Source organism: Plectropomus leopardus, chromosome 17, assembly GCF_008729295.1.
Source record: "Plectropomus leopardus isolate mb chromosome 17, YSFRI_Pleo_2.0, whole genome shotgun sequence".
NCBI lineage: Eukaryota > Metazoa > Chordata > Actinopteri > Perciformes > Serranidae > Plectropomus > Plectropomus leopardus.
In genome coordinates, this window is record NC_056479.1 from 10570885 (window position 1) to 10589350 (window position 18466).

General features: G+C 39.7%; 1 protein-coding gene and 1 non-coding gene across 6 annotated transcripts in view; one reads left to right on the forward strand and one right to left on the reverse strand.

Annotated features, from left to right (window-relative positions):
* cacnb1 (calcium channel, voltage-dependent, beta 1 subunit) overlaps positions 1–17466 on the reverse strand; it is a 40322-nt gene extending 22856 nt beyond the window's left edge. For 4 of the 5 annotated variants that reach the window (XM_042504314.1, XM_042504313.1, XM_042504312.1 and 1 more), the window contains exons 1-2: positions 17238–17466; positions 10805–10891 (exon numbers count right to left, since the gene is read on the reverse strand). In XM_042504314.1, the coding sequence (XP_042360248.1) occupies positions 10805–10891; positions 17238–17327 (177 nt within the window). In that variant the 5' untranslated portion in view covers positions 17328–17466. Of the gene's footprint in view, positions 1–1990; positions 2290–10804; positions 10892–17237 lie in introns of those variants that run through there. The other variant, XM_042504316.1, reaches the window with a different exon arrangement.
* Positions 11548–11619, forward strand: trnac-gca. Its single transcript has one exon. It is a non-coding gene; the product is annotated as a tRNA-Cys (tRNA).
* Positions 17467–18466: the final 1000 nt, after the last annotated feature.

Here is an 18466-nt window from a genome sequence, read left to right on the forward strand (position 1 = left end):
GGGAGACATGGTTTCACTCAATATCATACTACTTATAAGAGTATTATTTCAGGTTTTGATTTAAGTCATAATTGGGGCTTGGCATCGCTTGAGTTTTTTTTTTAAACTACTGCCAAGATACCACCTAAGCTTATTAACACTCATTCCCCAATAATTCTCAATATTATATTTGAGATATATAAATGATTTCCTACATAGCCAATTCTACCATTTAGTGAAATGTTCACACTGTCTCAGTGCTTCAGTTATTTAAAAGCTGTGGTAACACCAGCAGCTGTACAAGAACACTGCCGAAATAAAAAATGAAAGTAAAAAAAGTTATCTTATTAAAGAAAAGAAAAAGGAATCTGCCAAGGTTCAAGCATCAGCTTCTGATTAATTAAAATGATCCAAGACTCGATTTTATGTACTTGTTTAGCTCAAAAAGTATAAGCCTTAGTCATGATATCCCTCATTTATGGAAATCATATATGAAGTAAGACTGAAATTGTTAGTCAATCAACTAAAAGTGAAAGTGCAAATTTTTGTTCATATTTTTATGGTTCGAGCCTCTTAAATGTGACTATATGCTGGATTTCTTAGTCTTCTGTTATAGACACTACAACTTTTTTTGGTTTTGAACTAGACAAAAACAAGAAACTTGAGGATGTCACTTTGGGCTCTGCGAAAGTGTAAGGAACCCTTTTATGACATTTTATTGACTAAATGATTTTACTTTATTCATCCTTTGTTTAGCCAGGAGGGGTAGATTGTGGTATAACACAGATTACTGGAGAACAGAACTGTCAGATAAGTTGCAGCCCTGATATGAAGTGAAGATAGTGAGGAACAATGCAGAAAACTGTGTTCAGCAGATCTTCTTCATAGCAGATAATTTGATATTTTGATTATGTCATCGGAGGGAAAGCGCAGGTGTATTTAGTAACATTAATGATAGCTGCATTCCACTTAGATGAGGTCCGGGTATTGTGCATGCTGGCTCACTGGGACACTTAATGGAACTAAGCCTTTGTTAACGATATCAATTTCACCTGTTCTTCTATTACAAGTTAAAATGTCTGCTTTAAAAAAAATCCCTTTGTTTTGTATGACATTAGACACTTCATAGAAACTTCAGTGACCACATTTGCTTAAATTGGAGAAGAGTCTTTTTAAAAATATAATCATATCATCACTTCTGCCAAACTGATTACTTGATTAATCAACAATGTAAATGATTGTTCAGGGCAATTTATAAAACAAACGTGCAGAAGATTTACTGGCTCCAGCTCCTCAAATATAAAGATTTCATGTGGCTTTCTTTATATATGTCTTTGGATTTTTGACTGTTAGGTTAGACAGACCAAGCAATATAAAGACGTCACCTTGGACTCTTTCCCAGTGACAGAGTGACAGAATTATCAAACGCTTCTTAGATAAGGAGTTAATCACAAAACGAATCAATAATTAAAACAATTGCTTTTCGGAGGACTTATCATCATGATCCCACTCCCACACAAAATAAATAAATATTTAATGAGCCCTAAATGAAGAAACTGCAAAGATTATGGAAATCCAACAACAGAGAAGACGTAAAACTTGTAAAGCAGAAAAGACAAGTGCACTAACAAGCTAAATGAAGATCCAGCCCGGGCCTGTTTGGGACAGGGGGGCAGCGGTGAAAGAAGCCCCCTGAAATGGCCACGGTGCTGGGACAGCAAGCGGTGGGACGGTCTAAGTCTAATTAAAAACACAGCGCCTTTCCAGCAGCTGTGGCCCGGCCCAAAATGGAATCACGCTCAGAGGAGCAAAGAAAGCCGCAGACCAGGCGGTACAGCACTATCAGGACACGGACGGCAAGTTATATTCTCCTGTCATATCTCAGAGTGAAACAGTAATGCTGAACTTCCAAAACTCAATCCAGATCCACATGCTCACAGAGAAAAACACACACATACACTGATTCAAGCTCAGTCCGACACAGTAAAAAGCTTATCCAGATCCTTCTTACCACGACGGGCCTTTGAATCCTCTCAGTCCTCTCCATACCTCGTTTGCCACGCTCGCCACACCACGGCAAACCAAGGGGGCAACGCGGAGTCCACAGACAGAGTTATGTGTATGTGTGTGTGTGTGTATGTGTGTGAGAGAGGGTAACTAGTGTGAGTATCCGTCTGTAAGCTTGACAAGTGCAGAAGTGTACATGTGTGTGATTGTGAGTGTATGTGTGTGTGTATGTGTGTGTGGTGTGTATGATAGGAGAAAGAGCCAGAAAAGAGTGCCGTATGTGTGAAACTAGGAGAGCACTCTCTTAACCTCCAACCCCTTCACACACACACACACACACACACACGCCCACCCCCCACCTCCACCACCCAGAGGAACGTGAACCTTGTGTAGAGGAAGGGAGCTGGAGCTGACTGAGGGTCGGGTTGCAGGACTTGTGCTACATTTGCAAACTGGGGAAATATATTTAGCCCTGGCCAGGCAGAAACAGGGACATGAACGCAGCGAGACCCAGAAGGAGGCTTGGTATGCAGCCGTCAGCCATTCAATGCCCTGACTGACGTGGGAGAGGGCTGGGGCAGTGCCCAGGGAAACCCCCCTCCCCTTTCTCTCTCTCTCTTTGCTTTATTCCTCTCAGCCTCGGACCTGGTCTCGCTCTTCCCTGCCTCTCTCTCTGTCTACCAGAAAAAGGGGAATCAGTGGAGGGATTCAGGTTGGATGGTGGCACTGATCTCCAGATTCGATATAATTTAGATTTACAAAGTCCATCCATCTTAATGATTCAGTTACAACAGATCCCAATGTTGTATATTGGTTTGCGTATATATAGGTTTAGATATTATAGATAAACCTTTGAACCCTGAGCAAATTGATGATATTGCTTTCAAAAACAGAAAAAGAAATATTCTACAAACTGCAAGGAATTTGCAGATTTAGAAAATTATTTTAAAAAGGTGAGGGAAAGAGTCTCGGGAAAAACATTTATAATTATTATGATTACATATTACAGTGATGTTACATAAGCATTTTTAAAGCAATTTTGCTATGTTGTTTCTCTGCTGTTATTGCTTTTTTATGTGCTAATTTTTGTGTCATTTTTTCCGTCATTGCTTATTGCCTTCTTCGCATGTTTTTGAATAGTTAAACCAATTTGCTCAGGCTTCACAGATTAAACATGGCCAAAATTTCAAATAATGAAGTAAAGGTACATAAAAATAATCACTGTGAGCAAAAACCTCTAGCCTATTTTTTCTACATTGGCTACCAGATGACATCCCAGTTGTTACAGCAGTATGAAGAAAATAAAGTGTTTTTTAAACACTGAAGCACGTAAACATGATCTAGAAGAAACCCCAATTAATAGTATGATCCTGAAAATGAGCATAATTGCTGCTGTTTAAATTTCTTTGAGTCAGTTTTATTTGTATATCCAAATGACAGAGCCTCTAGGGGCTTTATAATCTGTAAAGTTTTGGCCAACCGTGTCATGGTCTGCCCTGATCTCTTCTTAAGGTCATGTTTTTCCCTGTTTAATCCAATCCTTTAGTCATGCTTAGTATGAACTGTTTTATTTTGTTACTCACATCTCCTCTCGTTTCAGATCACTTCACTCCCTGCCAATGTGTTTTTGCCAATCTTGATTGTCTTCCTCGCCCTGATAAATTTCAGCTGTCCCTCAGTAGTTCTGCACTCCACTCACCTGTTTTCACTTCCCGTAATCAGTGTCTAGCTAGTTGTACCTGCTTTCACTCCCCTTGTTTTGTGCGTGTGAACAATTTAAATGACCCCCCCCCCCCCTTTCTCTCAAAAAAACATTATGAAAAAATGCAAGAAACCTCACAGAGGGCAAAAAAAAGGGATCCATCTCCCAGGACGGAGTGAGCACCTTTGTAGTTCCCTTGATGGTAAAATTGTGTAAAGTGCACAGTATAGGCTAACTGTAAACACATTTTCCAATTGTACTTCTGTGGACCAAGGACAAATTTTCTTGGCAAATGTAAAACTACTAAAACATGACACGTCAATATTCTGTCAGGCCTACATGTGCAAAACTGTTGGACAAATATAATAAAATACCTGCAGCACTTACAAGGACATCACTGTGCATATACAAAATAATAAATGGTTTCCCATACAGCTATAGACTGCCAGTGCCAGATGCTCCAACTACATGTCCACTTAAATCATCACTTTGAGCAAAGACAGGGCAGAAACTGAAGGTCTGCTTACTGAGTCATCTGCACTGTTTGTGTTGTGATATCTGCAAAAAGCTGGATCGCTATAGCGTTAGCTAACCAACAGGGACAGACTGTAACAGTAACTATTCACGTCACAGTTTACGAGACTGTAGCGACTAAACGTGGCTAATACAGCCAGCTATCATCCACATTACTTTTCAACTTAAAATAACCTTTTAGTAGATGCTGTGAAAACTCCAACTACCATTTTCACAAAGTAGACACCGTTCAGACCTAATTGAACCACTATCAACAACCAACACCTGTCAGCACACAACAACTATTATACTTTTTGTCAGGAAAGGAGTAAATGAGAGATCAATATTTCAGGGGGATTTTCAGAATTAATAAAGATAAAAAGTGCAATTAATCAGGTTTTTTTTTTTTTTTTAAATCCAGCCCTATGAGGAATTAATAGTTGCACTCCAACTAGACGTCACAAAATGATCCACTACTGATGTTTAATTACGTCATCCATTTATTTCTTGCACACTGACTGCAAAACCCCCCATATTGTATGTAAATAAGCATACTGTATGGAACTGGGACAACTAAAAACATACAGGCTGATAGGTGTGGTTAGACGGGTGGTAGTGGTGATGGGGGCCCAGTGAGTCCACTAGAGGGCGACCTCTAACACAATGACAGGAGCTTCTCCATGGCTACACACCTGACCGCTTCCTCCTCTCTCTTGTATTAGTAGCTGATGACAACACTGTCAGCTGAGGAAGGTGAATAAATGGAAAGCTGTGAGCAAAGCCACCAGTTGGCTGCTCAGCAGCCAGACACAGTAGCGACTGGGGCTCTGCTGGGATTCATATGTCAGGACTGACAGGAGGACTGCTCGTCTCGCTCCAGCATCTAAACCCTCCAGACCTTTCACATCAGGCAGCCAAGATACAATCCTCTCTATGGAGCAATGGTAAAAATCAGTCAGTGTTTGATCGCTAGCATCTCTGGTCACAGCAATAGAGCACTAGAGTTTTAAAGAGTCTTAGAACAAGCACTTGAGTTGCTCTATTTCTAAAATACTTCTTTCCCCACATGTTTTTTTTCATTAATTCAAACGTTTATGCTTAACATAAGCCTGGAACCTTTTCACACCTTGTATATTACAGCATTTAATATCTAATGTAAATCTATTTAACTTGACTGAGTATGGCATTTTAAAGGGACAGTTGAGCCCAAAATATAAAATTCATATTTTTCCTCGTAGCTGTAGTGCTATTTATCAGTCTGTATTGTTTTGGTGTGAATTGTCAAGTGTTGGAAATATTGGCTGTAGAGATGTCTGTCATCTTTCGAGTATAATGGAACTAGATGGCACTCGGCTTGTGGAGCTGAAAGCACCAAAATAATATTTATTTTTTTTAAAAACTCAATGTCTCTTTGGAGAAATCATGAGCAGTTACTCAAGATAATCCACAGAGCTTGTGAGCAGTTTCATGTAGAACTATTTTCTTTCTGCTGATCTACACCCACCAGATGTATGAACATGCCGAAGGAAGTGTGCATCTACTCGTGAATGAGAGGCTTGTGCTTGTGATGGAGCTGGATGTAAACATTAATCAGGCATCCTCCTCAACTGAGCTGTAAACTAGCTGGCTCGGTGAGGTGTGCACACTTCCATCAACATGGTGATACATCTTGTTCCATTTTAATGGAGAGAAGGCAGACATTTCTATGGCAGATAAGTCAAACACTCACCATTTATTTATTTACTTATTTATTTTGGGGGTGTACTGTCCCTTTAAGCCTTACAGTAGGGAGGTGACAAAAAAAGATGGGGAACAACAGGCAAAAAAAAAAAATCTCCTGCTGGATTTGAACCAGAGCTCATTTCACAAATGACTGCCACTTGGAAATAGCAGTTACATTTACAAGGAATCACAAGTGGCATTTGCTTTGATTAGTGTTGAAATTAAGACAAGAGCAAATTATCTTCTGTTGCAGAAAAAGAAAAAGGGCACCAGGGATATTGCAGATTATGGTTGGCACCTTAACCTCTAGGCCACCAGGGCACCCCACCATGAAAACAATTGCATAAAAGGGTATAAATTATTTAACAGGTTTGAATTGAGCTGTTTGCTGTGTCCCAATTTAGAAGCTCAATCCCCCAGATTTTAGAGGGGATAAAATTACAAAATGGGACCATCTTGGCCAGCTCACTTCAAAGACTTCTAAAACTGACAGATAAACTAAGCACACTTATCCCCTAATTCACTGCCCACTGGTCAGTTCTTTACCTCTTTGAAAACAAATTGGCTGGACTTTCTTGCAAAAGCATGGAAAGTTACAAGAAAAGTTACAAGAAAAATAAGCAAAAAAACCTATGACATAAAACATAATTTTAAACATAAGATTATTTTAATTATGGATATGGGTTTTTGGAGATTTTTCCCTTTTTTGGATAATTTAGTAATTCTTTCCTTGTCACCTTTTACTATTTTCTTGCAATTTGTGGGACATTTCTTGACAAGTTAGTCAATGCTTTTCCCCCATGGTTTTTGAAAGAAATCAAACCCATTTGCTCAGGTTTCAAAGGGTTAAACAGCTTGTGAAAGGCCTCTGAATGCAGTACAAGAAACTGTTGTCGATCCAGATTTGAAAGGGTTAGTGAAGCGTTAAGGTGATCCTTGAAATATGTGACAATGTCGTATTTACAAGAATATGGTGGTTATCAGTTGCCGACAAATGTATTAAAATAGGTGTGTCTCTGATGCAGAGTCTAATTAATGGCTCCCAAGCATAAACTGCTCATGTTATTAGCATGGGTAGAAAGTTGATTACAGAGTGTGACAGGGAAATAGAAATTACATTAATGCTGCATGATTAATATACATATTCTCTACTTATCCATTATGTGTTGCTGAGGCGTTAAAGAGAAATGTTGCATCTTGTGATGTAAACGTGGGCGTCAAAGAGGGTAGAAAGTATTTACACTTTCTTCACAATTTGAAATAACTACTTTTAGTCTTTATGAGTCGAGACCACAGTTTCTGCCTTGTCTTAAGAACCCTCAGTTGTGGCTCTTGTCCTTTATGAGGATCAAGCCACTGAACTGGGACACAGCTGTTACCCGTTCATCATGACAGCCCCTCTGATTTGATTTTATGCTATAATTCTGCAGGGTTGCGTGATCATGTGTGAGCTTTCTAGTTGTTAATGAAAAAAAAGACAACTGATTCAATTTCTAAGAGGGCACGTATGAGATTTGAACTAAAAATCATTTTCCCCCCAGAGTACCACCAGAATACATGTTACCTATTGCACACAGCAGCAGCGGCAGACAGTCTCTGACGGGAGTGTGTTTTTGTTGAACTCAACACACAAACCAGCATTGCACAAACACGTAGGCTGCACCCACATACGCACGCACACAAACACAAACCCATCTAAACATCCTCTCCTTCGTCTCTCCATCCCACTGTGCCTGCACACAGAGGGAGATTCAGTGGCCCGGTTGCTATGGAAACCAGGCCGAGTGTACCAGCCAGCTCTACCGTTGGCTGATTGTGGCTCTCGTGTATTTGTGTGTGTGTGTGTGTGTGTGGTGAGTGAGTGAGTGTGCTCCTGCGTAGGTGTGTGTGAGACTGTAAAGCCTATACAGGGCTCTGCTTTGAGTTGTTCAAGCAGAGGCTAAAATAGGCTATATGTGCAAAAACCTATAGGACGCCTGTGTGCTTCTTTTTCTCTGATTAAAGCAGTTTTTTAAAAGCTTCAGAAATTAGTCCTGATTCATTAGTTACTAAATACATTTTTGGTTGGTTTGCAGCATTTCAGCTGTTCAAAATCCCTGCTCCTTCCACTAGCAGTCTTGATGAGTGAAATGCTGTGCAATAGCATGAGACAGGGGCGGACATTTGTCTGAGGGAGCGTTAAATCATCCTTACAGCGGGTAATGAGTTCCTTATACAGTGTGAGAGATTATGAATTGTGCCTAACCCGCAGGCCCAAGTGCACGTGGTCCTCCAGCAAGCAGAGTCGCAGTGTTAATGAAGGACAAGGCGGTGGGAAGGGTGATGTGTGTAGGCAAGGATGCAGCTAACCTTTAGAAACCACGGGAGAGTTCAGCTCCCTGTGTTCACCAACAGTGACGGATTTTTCTTTTCTTCTTTTTTTTTCTAAAGCAACACCAGTGCTGAACAGGTAAATGTCATTCAGTGCGGGGCAAATCATTTCATCTCACAAATGAAGAGGTTAGGTGAAAAAGAGGGCCTCATTTAGATGTCACGCAGCGTGGCTTTGAGAAATGTCATGTCCAGACAGGACTGTGGCATGGGTCGCGAGTGTGTGATGCTTTAACCCTGCCTACCAAATACCTCGAGGACAGGAAGTGTTCCTGTCTGACAAAGAGGCACTTCTTGACCTGTTCTTGGAACGAAAATGATGCTGGACAACTAGGTCTTACCAAAATTTTTTTAAGGGAGCCAATCAATGCATCTACATCTACATCTGAACCCTGAGTCAGGGTCAGAGGGGAGTCATGCGACGGCGTGTCTAACACATGGGGATTAATAATCATCAGAGCCCCAGAGGAGGCTCCAACTCTGTGACAATAAAGCGGTGTAGCTGTAGTCACAGGGGTTTTACTGCTGTTACCAGAGATGTTATCAAAGCCATTTCAACGTGTGAGATACAGTACAGCATGTGGGCTGCCTGTGACAAAAACACAGGTGAGGAGAGGAAGATAGAGACAAGAAAATAGAGAGTTTCATGATGGAAGACTCACAGAGAACTGCGATGTAGCACATATAATAGGTTGAAATCTGATGTGGTAATAACAGTTAACAGCTAATGGTGGGGCATATAAAACTCCTCAAACTCTATAGTAAGACTAGAACACTTTTTTTAAGATTATACGTGTGCCTTCTGCATGCTTCAGACTTTATGCATTACACTTAGAAATATAAAGCTCGTAATTGTTTGATAATAGTCAAATTTGCTCTTGGAGATGAGCTTGGTCATGTTCAGTGTTTCCCCTGTATTCATTCTACAGTGGTGCACCGCCAGGAACTGCAGCGGTGCGCCGCCATGAGTCCATGAACAAGGCAAGTGTCTGTGGTTAGTTCACATGTCTATAATAACAGCAGGACAGTCAAGATGAGTGTTTGCTATCTAAACTGCTAAAGTCAGCTGAACAAGAGAAGTGAAGATAACGATGTCGACTGCATTACCATTCATAAACAGGCTCAGAGCAAAAACAGAACATCGGCACCCACAGATAAATGTACTTATTTAATGTGGGCAAAATGAACGGAAATGGACACGTTTCAGCTACAAAGTCATCATCAGCGTCATCATGTGAAGCTGAAAATGTGTCTGTTTCTGTTTAATTTGCCCACATGAAATAGACAAATTACCTGAAATTGCTGAAGGTCTGTTTTTTTTTTTTTTATCCTCGCCACAACTGTGCACCTTTGTATTGTTTAAGGTATTTGGAAATGTGTTTCCTAAGTATTGAACAACACGCTAACATGCTGACAAATTCATTTCAGCTGAGCTAAACCAGAGAATATTTGGTTCTGCTCTGATTAATTTGGCAAGCAGTTTACACACCAGTCATAATTTTATTTGAATGAAACTCATCTCCTGGCATTTGCTCGTGGTTTTCTTCACCACTGTTTTAAAAGACGCAAGTTATGATAGTAACAGGCAGACCAGCTTTAAAAGTGACAAATTTTCTTTCTAAATAAGTGCCGAGTATGGATTTAACTCGTGAAGTGTGTTAAGAGGTTCATATGAATTTCGAACAGTAGCCTAGTTGATAAATATTTGAAAAAGTAAACTATAAATATTTAATGAAATTTTAAAGAGTTGACCTTAAAAACAGAATTTGGAGTGGCGTTCAGTGGTAGACCAAAGCAGTTAGTCTTGTGGGGAACATGGATGTCACATTAATTACATAAAGTATATTCTAGTTTGTCTCTGACAGAAATGTTAACAGACTTTACTGTTGGTACGACTAATGATATAAATAATGCAGGGAAAAATGAGTCAATTTATTGTTTTGAAACAACTGGCAGATGATTAATTGATTGCTTGTTATGTCTATAGAATTCACAAATCTAAAGAGTGAAAGCTATAGTCTTTATATTGCCTGTTTTGCCAATTAATAGTCCAAAACTGCTGTTATGCTGTTATTTATAGTACTATAAATATAAAAGGAATACCTCCTTACTTTTTGAGACTCTGCAAATTTTGTTTGTCATTTTTTTTTCTCGATAAAGGTGTTAAATGATTCAACAATTATAAAACTGTTAATGGTTACTTTTTCCCCGATCAATTAATTGATTAATCTACTAATCATTTCAGTCCTACCGCATACTCTGTGTGTGTTTATTGTAAAAGTTGGATTTGAGAGAGTCAAAAATAATAATTAAACTACAGCTGCAAAAGGGATAAAACTTATTTTGTAGGTGGCAGATAATTATATGGAGCAGCTGAACTCCCATCATTTAAAGACCTCACTTTGACTCCATTAAACTTTCATATGATTCTTCATTAAATAAAATGAGGCCAAGACTCAGTCTAGCACCTGGATTAGCAGTCTGGAGGAAGGATTAAGTGTGAAATGTTACCTGTCGGACAAAGCTGTTCGAGGTGGTGTCAGAGGAGGTGCTTCCATCTGAGCGCTTAAATCGGCTCTTCCTCTTGCCGTACTTTCCCTGCACATGGAGAGGTTGGAGGGCAAGGGAAAGGGGGATTTGCAGAGAAAGACAAAACCACAAAAAGTTTAATTGTGTTGCTCCATTATAACTTATCTTGACATATCTAGAAGAAAACCTTGTTTCTGGGGAGCATGGCGGCAGTTAACTTTTGGCTTCGCATTTTTAAAAGCTTCTGAATATGATCAGGCGGTCTGACGGAGCCAGAGATAACGCAGCACGAGTCCCAGACTGAAGAGGAAGTGGACCACAATAAATGTGTCCAGCGTGCCCACAAACAGCCTTCATTACTTGTCATTTTTCATGTTCTGATGCAAACTGGGACCTTGTAATCTGATTGGCAGATCCCTGGCAAATGGCCTATCCGGGTTGGGCAGAGGCCACACATTGCATTATGATCCCACCCTGCCCACATCACCATGGTTACGCAATGCTGACTAATCACATTTGTTGGGAGGGTCATCAGGAGACTGGCTGGGTTGTTCTTTCAGCATGAAAAAAGGAGAAAACTGGTCAATATAATGCTTAGAAATAAACATAGAACATAAACATAAACATACAGGATGTGCATGTTGCTGCATTTACAGAACATATTTCACACTTCTATGCTCCAGTACACACCTGTCTATCTGTGTTTCTACATCAGGTTGCCCATAGGGGGTATAGCTCAGTGGTAGAGCATTTGACTGCAGATCAAGAGGTCTCCGGTTCAAATCCGGATGCCCCCTGCTTTTCTGTCATATCTCATGTTCCAACATAAGAAGCCATAAATAGAACAGACTTTAAGGGCCTTACTTGGATACACACAAAACCCACTTTCACACTGCCTGTTCAAAGTGGGAATATTGTGCCATCATGCCGCTTCACTGTTCTTTACAAAAGGTACTATCTCAGAATGGGGTAATGCTATTAAAAGCCAAAATTCATTTATTGAAAGTCAGCTGTGTTGTGTTCACGTGTAACCAAACTGCCCTTGTACTGACATGAAGAGAAATCAACGGCTGCCTTAAAGGTCAGGAAGTTTCCTTGCATAAATGTTATTCTCTTTGCAGGGACGATTCAGTAAACATTATCTGTCTCAACTGTTTGGTGTCTGTCTTTATACACAACTGAACACATACACACACACACAAGTGCGCTTCTGGTAAACCAAACATCTCCCAATCCTCTAACCTGCCCACACACATACTCTACACCAATGTAAACACTGAATATTACTGAGCAGCTGCTTCAAACCTGTCCACTTCTCTGGACAGGTTAACAACCCGCCAACAGCGATCCCTCCTCAACTCAGTGTTTTATAATCCTTGTCACATCATGCAGAGCAGGCTGAGGCCCTGAGATCACCGACGTCATCCTGCCTGCCTTTAAACAAACATTACCTGTTACACTAGCGCACAAATAAAATGCACCGCGGCTGACAGGTTTCCAGTGTTAACAGACCAAAAAAAAAGCACAATCTGTTGTACACTCCTCTTCAAAAATGAAGCATGAGTTTGCACAGCAGGATGCTCCACAGTAAACTAACTGTGATACACAACCATTACTGAGTTTTAACCCTCTGCAAGTGTGGTTACTGGCTTTTAATGTTAAAGCTGAACTTGAGGTGATGATACGTGCGAAAAGACGGAGATGGGCATCTGTGTTTAGAGCTTAGATGCAGCTGATACTCTGAAAAATTGATGTCATCCCTCCTGGCAAATGTTTCCTCCTACACTGAGTGTAAAAGTTAGTTAGAAAATTCTGTGTGCACACTGATGACTATGTGCAGACACAGTTACAGAGAGAAACTTTTTGCAAACATTTCTAGAGTTTATTTTAACATTTTTTTAATCACATATATCAGATTAAACTATCTAGACTATCGTCTGCAGATTTTATGGTCTGATTTCAACATGCAAATTGGAGTTCTACAAAAGCAATACATATGCCGGTCTATGTATTTTTGATTCAGGTAGCAGGAAGAGGTAGAACTGAGTAACCGACAATTTGTTGAATGGCTTTTCTTCTTGAAGGGTAGGTTCACAATTTATTTTATTAATGTACACTGAAAATATATGCTGGATGAAATCACTCCTGTTCATTACGGCCATTTTCTTCCAATGTGCTTTCAATGTTAGTCCTCGCTCTATGCTAAAAATGTATTAAACCATTTTGCTGTCACTAAAATTAGGTGTCATTAGACTGAACCAAAGGGTATCTTTAAAATATGACAGCTTAGTATAAAATTCCCTATTTTTGTTACAGACTAGTAGGCCTGTACCTGACTCAGAATGATGCCAGTTGAGTCAGATTTGGCTGTTGAAGTTTTTTTGAATCTTTGAAGTTAAAACGGTCCCAGCACGTAGTTCATAGTAACAGAGGCATTTATGTAAGGTACTAAATAAGCTAATGTCAATAAGTGCAGATCAGCAGTGTGCAACAACAGTTTTTGCAAACAATAAATATCAAACAAAAGCAGGAGACGGTGTTGCATTAAGTTGCTGTAAGCTGTTAATTCAGGTGCAGTTTTCACCTCTGTACCGCTGCCTGCGTCTATGCAGCGGTCTGTGCAAAGAGTAGCGTGACAGCCAAGAGCACTCACTCTGCTCCAAAATTTGGGGACCAAACCATTCCCAAATGTACACTGCATAGCACACTGACTAGCAAAAAAGAAAACAAAACAACTAGTCGATTTGAAGCAACCTCAGTCAACTGAGGGGTCTCTGACTGATGATTCGAATCTCCGTCTTTCAGGAGACGGCTCTACTATCTTACAACACAAAGAGGAGATTTTAAATTAAAATGACTATAACATGACTGCTGAGGCATAAACAGATTCACTTAAGAAGCACTTTGATTACTACAATAAATATCATTATTATTTTTATTTATTGTTATGTTGTCTTGGACCCCAGAAAGACTAACTTGTCTCCTAGGAGTCAGCAAATGTGGATCCTGAAAATAAACAATAAACTGATTTTATTCCCCATTTCATATACTGAAGTGCATTATGAAAGGGGCTCTAATGACCAGCAAGAACAGGAGGACTACAGCGAGCAAAATCTTTTTCAATGTTTTTTATGGGCCATCAGCTATTGTTTTAAGAAAGCCTTCATCTTTCGTGGACCTACACTTTGGGATATTTTGCTGATTTTCAACAAGCTTTGCATCATAACGTTACGTATTTGTAAATGAACTGTGGTTCTCCATCTTTTCAGTGCCCAGCTTTCCTAAATGTTTGTATGCCTGATACATGGAAAAAAATAATAAAGAGGTGGCTGAAGAGAAAGACTGCCTCTATCGCTCACTCAAATCCAAACTACGCTATAAATGCTGATAAAATATAAACCAGGATTCTGCCTCTCTTCTATTGAGAGGAGGATTTGACTACAGGAAGTGGGCCCAATACTGTTTCCTGCCGAGTGAAAATGGAGGCCGAAAAAACCCCAAAGTGAGATCAAACTTTAAAACTAAGCAGCGCTGATCATATGTAAAACAGGATTCTGTTACTGCGTTGTCTATTTCTCACCTAAAATGTTTTCAGAAATATATTTTAGTGTACTGTTTAACTGTAACTTGAGATCATTTGTTGAAATACTTCCTCAAAAATGAAGCCAAACTTTAAAAACGACAGCAGGCTGAGATCTGATCACTTGCGAACCAGACATCCCTAACATGTCTACAGGCCAATCTGATCACATTCTGATCGCAGTCCATTCTGTTGCAGACACAGTTCTATTAAAATGTGTTTTTTCTTATCCAAAAATAACATTTGTAGCTTAATATCTTAAGCTACAAATATCATGGTAATACCAGGTATAAATTAGGTCTTTACTCATCATCTTAACTGCTAGGTTCTGATGGTGCAACGCAGCCAGCCAATCAATTGGGCTGTAAACAAATCCCCACTTTAGTAATATAGTAGAATGGGAGGTGAAAACAAAGATAAACACAGTTGCAAAGATATATTCTAGAGCATTATAAAATGCAGCATGTTTGCTCGAAGTTGATCTGGGAAGTAGCTCTGCAAAACCTGAATGTTGACAACGGACAGTTTAAGTAATTGTTTTGACGTCCACCTCTGTTTTCATTTCAGTTTTCATTTAGATAACACGATTACACAGTGGATGTTTGCCCTGCTGGAGATGTTGCTGTGCCATTAGATATTTCTGCAATTAAGCTGGCAAATAAAATGTTATCGTATTAGATAAGAGACCATAGCTTAAGTGCTAAAATAAGACCTACGTTGTTAAAAAAGCGATGTTTCTTTAAGGTGATAACAACAGAGGCAAACTTCGCAGTTGTACACACACACAATTGTCACAATTGTATCAAACGTGATGTGTGTGGGTGCAGGTCGGTGTGTGAGTTTAGAGGCGTCTCTGCGATCGGAGCCATGATGGGGTGAGTTCCTGTTAGCAAAGGGCAGGGAAATGCCAGAGGAAGTAGGGAGGGGAGGCTTCCTGTTGGTAAACATCCTCCCAGATTAAGAGTATAATTAAAAAGGGTGTTATGTGTGAGCGTGGAGGGTGGCGGGGCGCACAATATCACAACTGTAAAACGTGCACCGGATTGCACTCTTCCACCCAGAACTCTCCATACGTTATTCTGCTCACAGAGATCACACTGATCTGTAATCTGACGGCAGTCAACAGACACGATCTTTAATCTAAGCGACCCTCTGGCGCTGAATTTGGATCAGCTCTCGCCCCACATTTCATTTCTTCTTCTGTGGTAGAAGACTCAAACCGTCTCCTTCAGGATATTAGAAATGCGGTTCCCCGCTTGTCTCTCCACAGCAGAGTTATAAATACATATACCAGCATGACCCGCTGCAGGTCTGCATGAACTTTATATCTAATTGATCAGAGGTGCCACACACACATACACACACACACACACACACACACACTATTCTCTGCTGCCTAGCACATGAAGGGGGTCCATCTGTTTCTCACCACAGCCTCGGAGCAGATAAATATCTAATTTCTAAAAACAGACAGGACGAGGTGAGATGGTGAGAACAGGATGGAGATAGTGGGACATTCGAAGATGCAGAAGAAATCTGGAGCTGAGGGGGAAGAGAGAGAGAGAGAGATGAGAAGGAGCTCGGAGGAGTGGGAGTAAAGAGGAGAGAGCAGGACTTGGCATGGTTTGAAGCGTTGGTTGTCTGTGGTGAGGTGTTTTTTTTTTTCTTTCTCCAGAGAGACAATGACTGAGCTCAGTGTGGGTGTGTTGTTCTAGATATTCTCATCATTTTTTTTAATCCATTTAAACTGTTATGACTAAACATGCCCACAACATCATGACACTTCCTAACAGCCGCAGCCTATTTGTAGCCGTAAAAGGAGTGACACCACTGAAAGTTGAGGGATAAAATTGTAAATGATGGAATAAAAAAACAAACACTTCACCAAGTTGAGTTTTTGAGGGCGGAGGAAGGTGTTGGAGAATATTATCTCCGGACTGAAAAACAGAGCTGATGTCAGATGCAAGACTACAAAAACTAAACATTTTACATTTACTGGTTACGTTCATGTCAACTTCATGTGTTTTTGTGGTTGTTTATTCTAATAAAGTTTAACAATTAGTTCATCATGTACTTGGTTAATTAATGATAAATTAAATGAAGCAGTGGTTTTTGTAAGGATCCAGTTAGGGCTATGCAATAAGTAGAAAATTACCATTTTTGACCAAATACCTCGAAATTGCTGTTGTAACAATACTGTAGGGCTGACTATTACTTTTACAAAAGATTTACACAATACGATTTTTGATAAATAATATTATTAATGTAGATAAAATGACTATGTGGGGTAAAGGCAAATAATTAAAGGCAAAACATCACATCACTTTGCTGTAATTCAGCCCTTTAAAACCAGGAAAAAACAACACCATATCCCAAATCTCAGATGATATCTTGTCTGATTTCACGATGTCGATATAATATCATTACATTGCCCAGGCCCAAAACCAATTAGGGCGAGTAATAACAACAAGCGTTACATCATATCCTCACATATGGCGACATACATGGAGACTTAAAAACCAACACAACTACATGCCAAAGATGATATTATAAATCAAAATCACAACAACATACCCTGAAATCAATTTATAGCTTCCTCCTACAATCAGATTAAATTCAGGCTTGAATCAGTGCAGCTACACGAGCATTTTAGACTCCCGACGGCGAATTAAACGACTTAATTGCCGAACAACCTGTTAATCTTCAGAAGTGAAACAGCCTCACCGTCATGAAAACGCATCTTTTCTTCAAAGCACGGTAGTTTACGCAGTCTTTTTAATTTTTTTGACATGATATTTCTGCTTATCCCCACGTTTCCTCCTTTTTGCTTCTCACCTGTGTGTGTGGATGATGGTCGAACATGTCCATTTGGATCTCCTGGGTTGAGGTCGAAGGCGTCCTGGACATACTACTTTTCTGTACCATTGATTTAACTTTTTAAAATCTATTTTCAGTTTCGTGTGTTTATGATGGTGTCGACAGACTCATCTTCTGTTTTTTCCAGGGAGGATGAAGCCGCTGATGTATGTGAGCTGGCTGGTAAAATAATGGCAACAGCTGCCTCCCTTCAGCCTATAGCGTTACACACTGGCGCACCAGGCTTTTACACTACAGTCAAGTCTGCGGAATGACGCAGCGGCACATCCGCTCAGTGCTGTCAAAATAAAATCTTCGAGAAGGTAAGCTAAATAGTGACGGCACTGGGAGGGTGTGGTTAATTTTACACTTTAATAAAGCTGTAATCAATTGTTTTTCGTAAAATAACCATTTAGAAAAACAAAACTATTATGTACATGGAAAATTAAACGGACTATGCCATCTGTGACCTTTTAGATGTTTTTTCCAGAGTTAAAGTGATCTTTGTGGCCGAAAGAGTTCATGACAACAACACTATCGCAATATCATTGGAAAATTTGAAAAACAAAAAGCTTTCAAATAAATTAATATTTTATTTTGTGTAGCCTGTGCTTTTTGGACAGACAGAGTCTGTAATCATAACTGCACAAAAGGGCAAATACACTTAATAGATGGTGAAAAGACAGGCTGATGGCGTTGGGGGGAGGGAGACAAAGCGAGAATGGAGAAACAGAAATGAAGACTATACAGGTAAAGGTTGACTGTGACATTTATGCTTTTGACAATTGAGAGACTGCAGATCAGCAAATATTTTTTGTTTTATAATATATAGAAGGAAGCACTCCACTAACGGTAACTGATGATCCACACATGTTTCCTTTCATGATATTGATTTTATCCAGTGAAAAAGTGAAAAACTGTCAACGTTAACTTGGTGTACCCAATTTTTGTTATGGACTCTGCTAGTATACAAGGTATCACTACTATTGGGCTACAACACCTAGTAATGCTGATTATTTTACATGAATGGAAATTTTAGTCATCATAGTAGTATTATAACAAAAAAATACTGTAGATAGTACATGTTATAATTGAGGCAGTCGTCTAACTTAGACGCTTTAATTTTGAAGGCAGATTCGTCTTACTTCCGGTCTGTCTCTGTCTTCCTCTGTCTGTCTTGACGTCGTTTGTGTCTCCTGTGTGCGCTC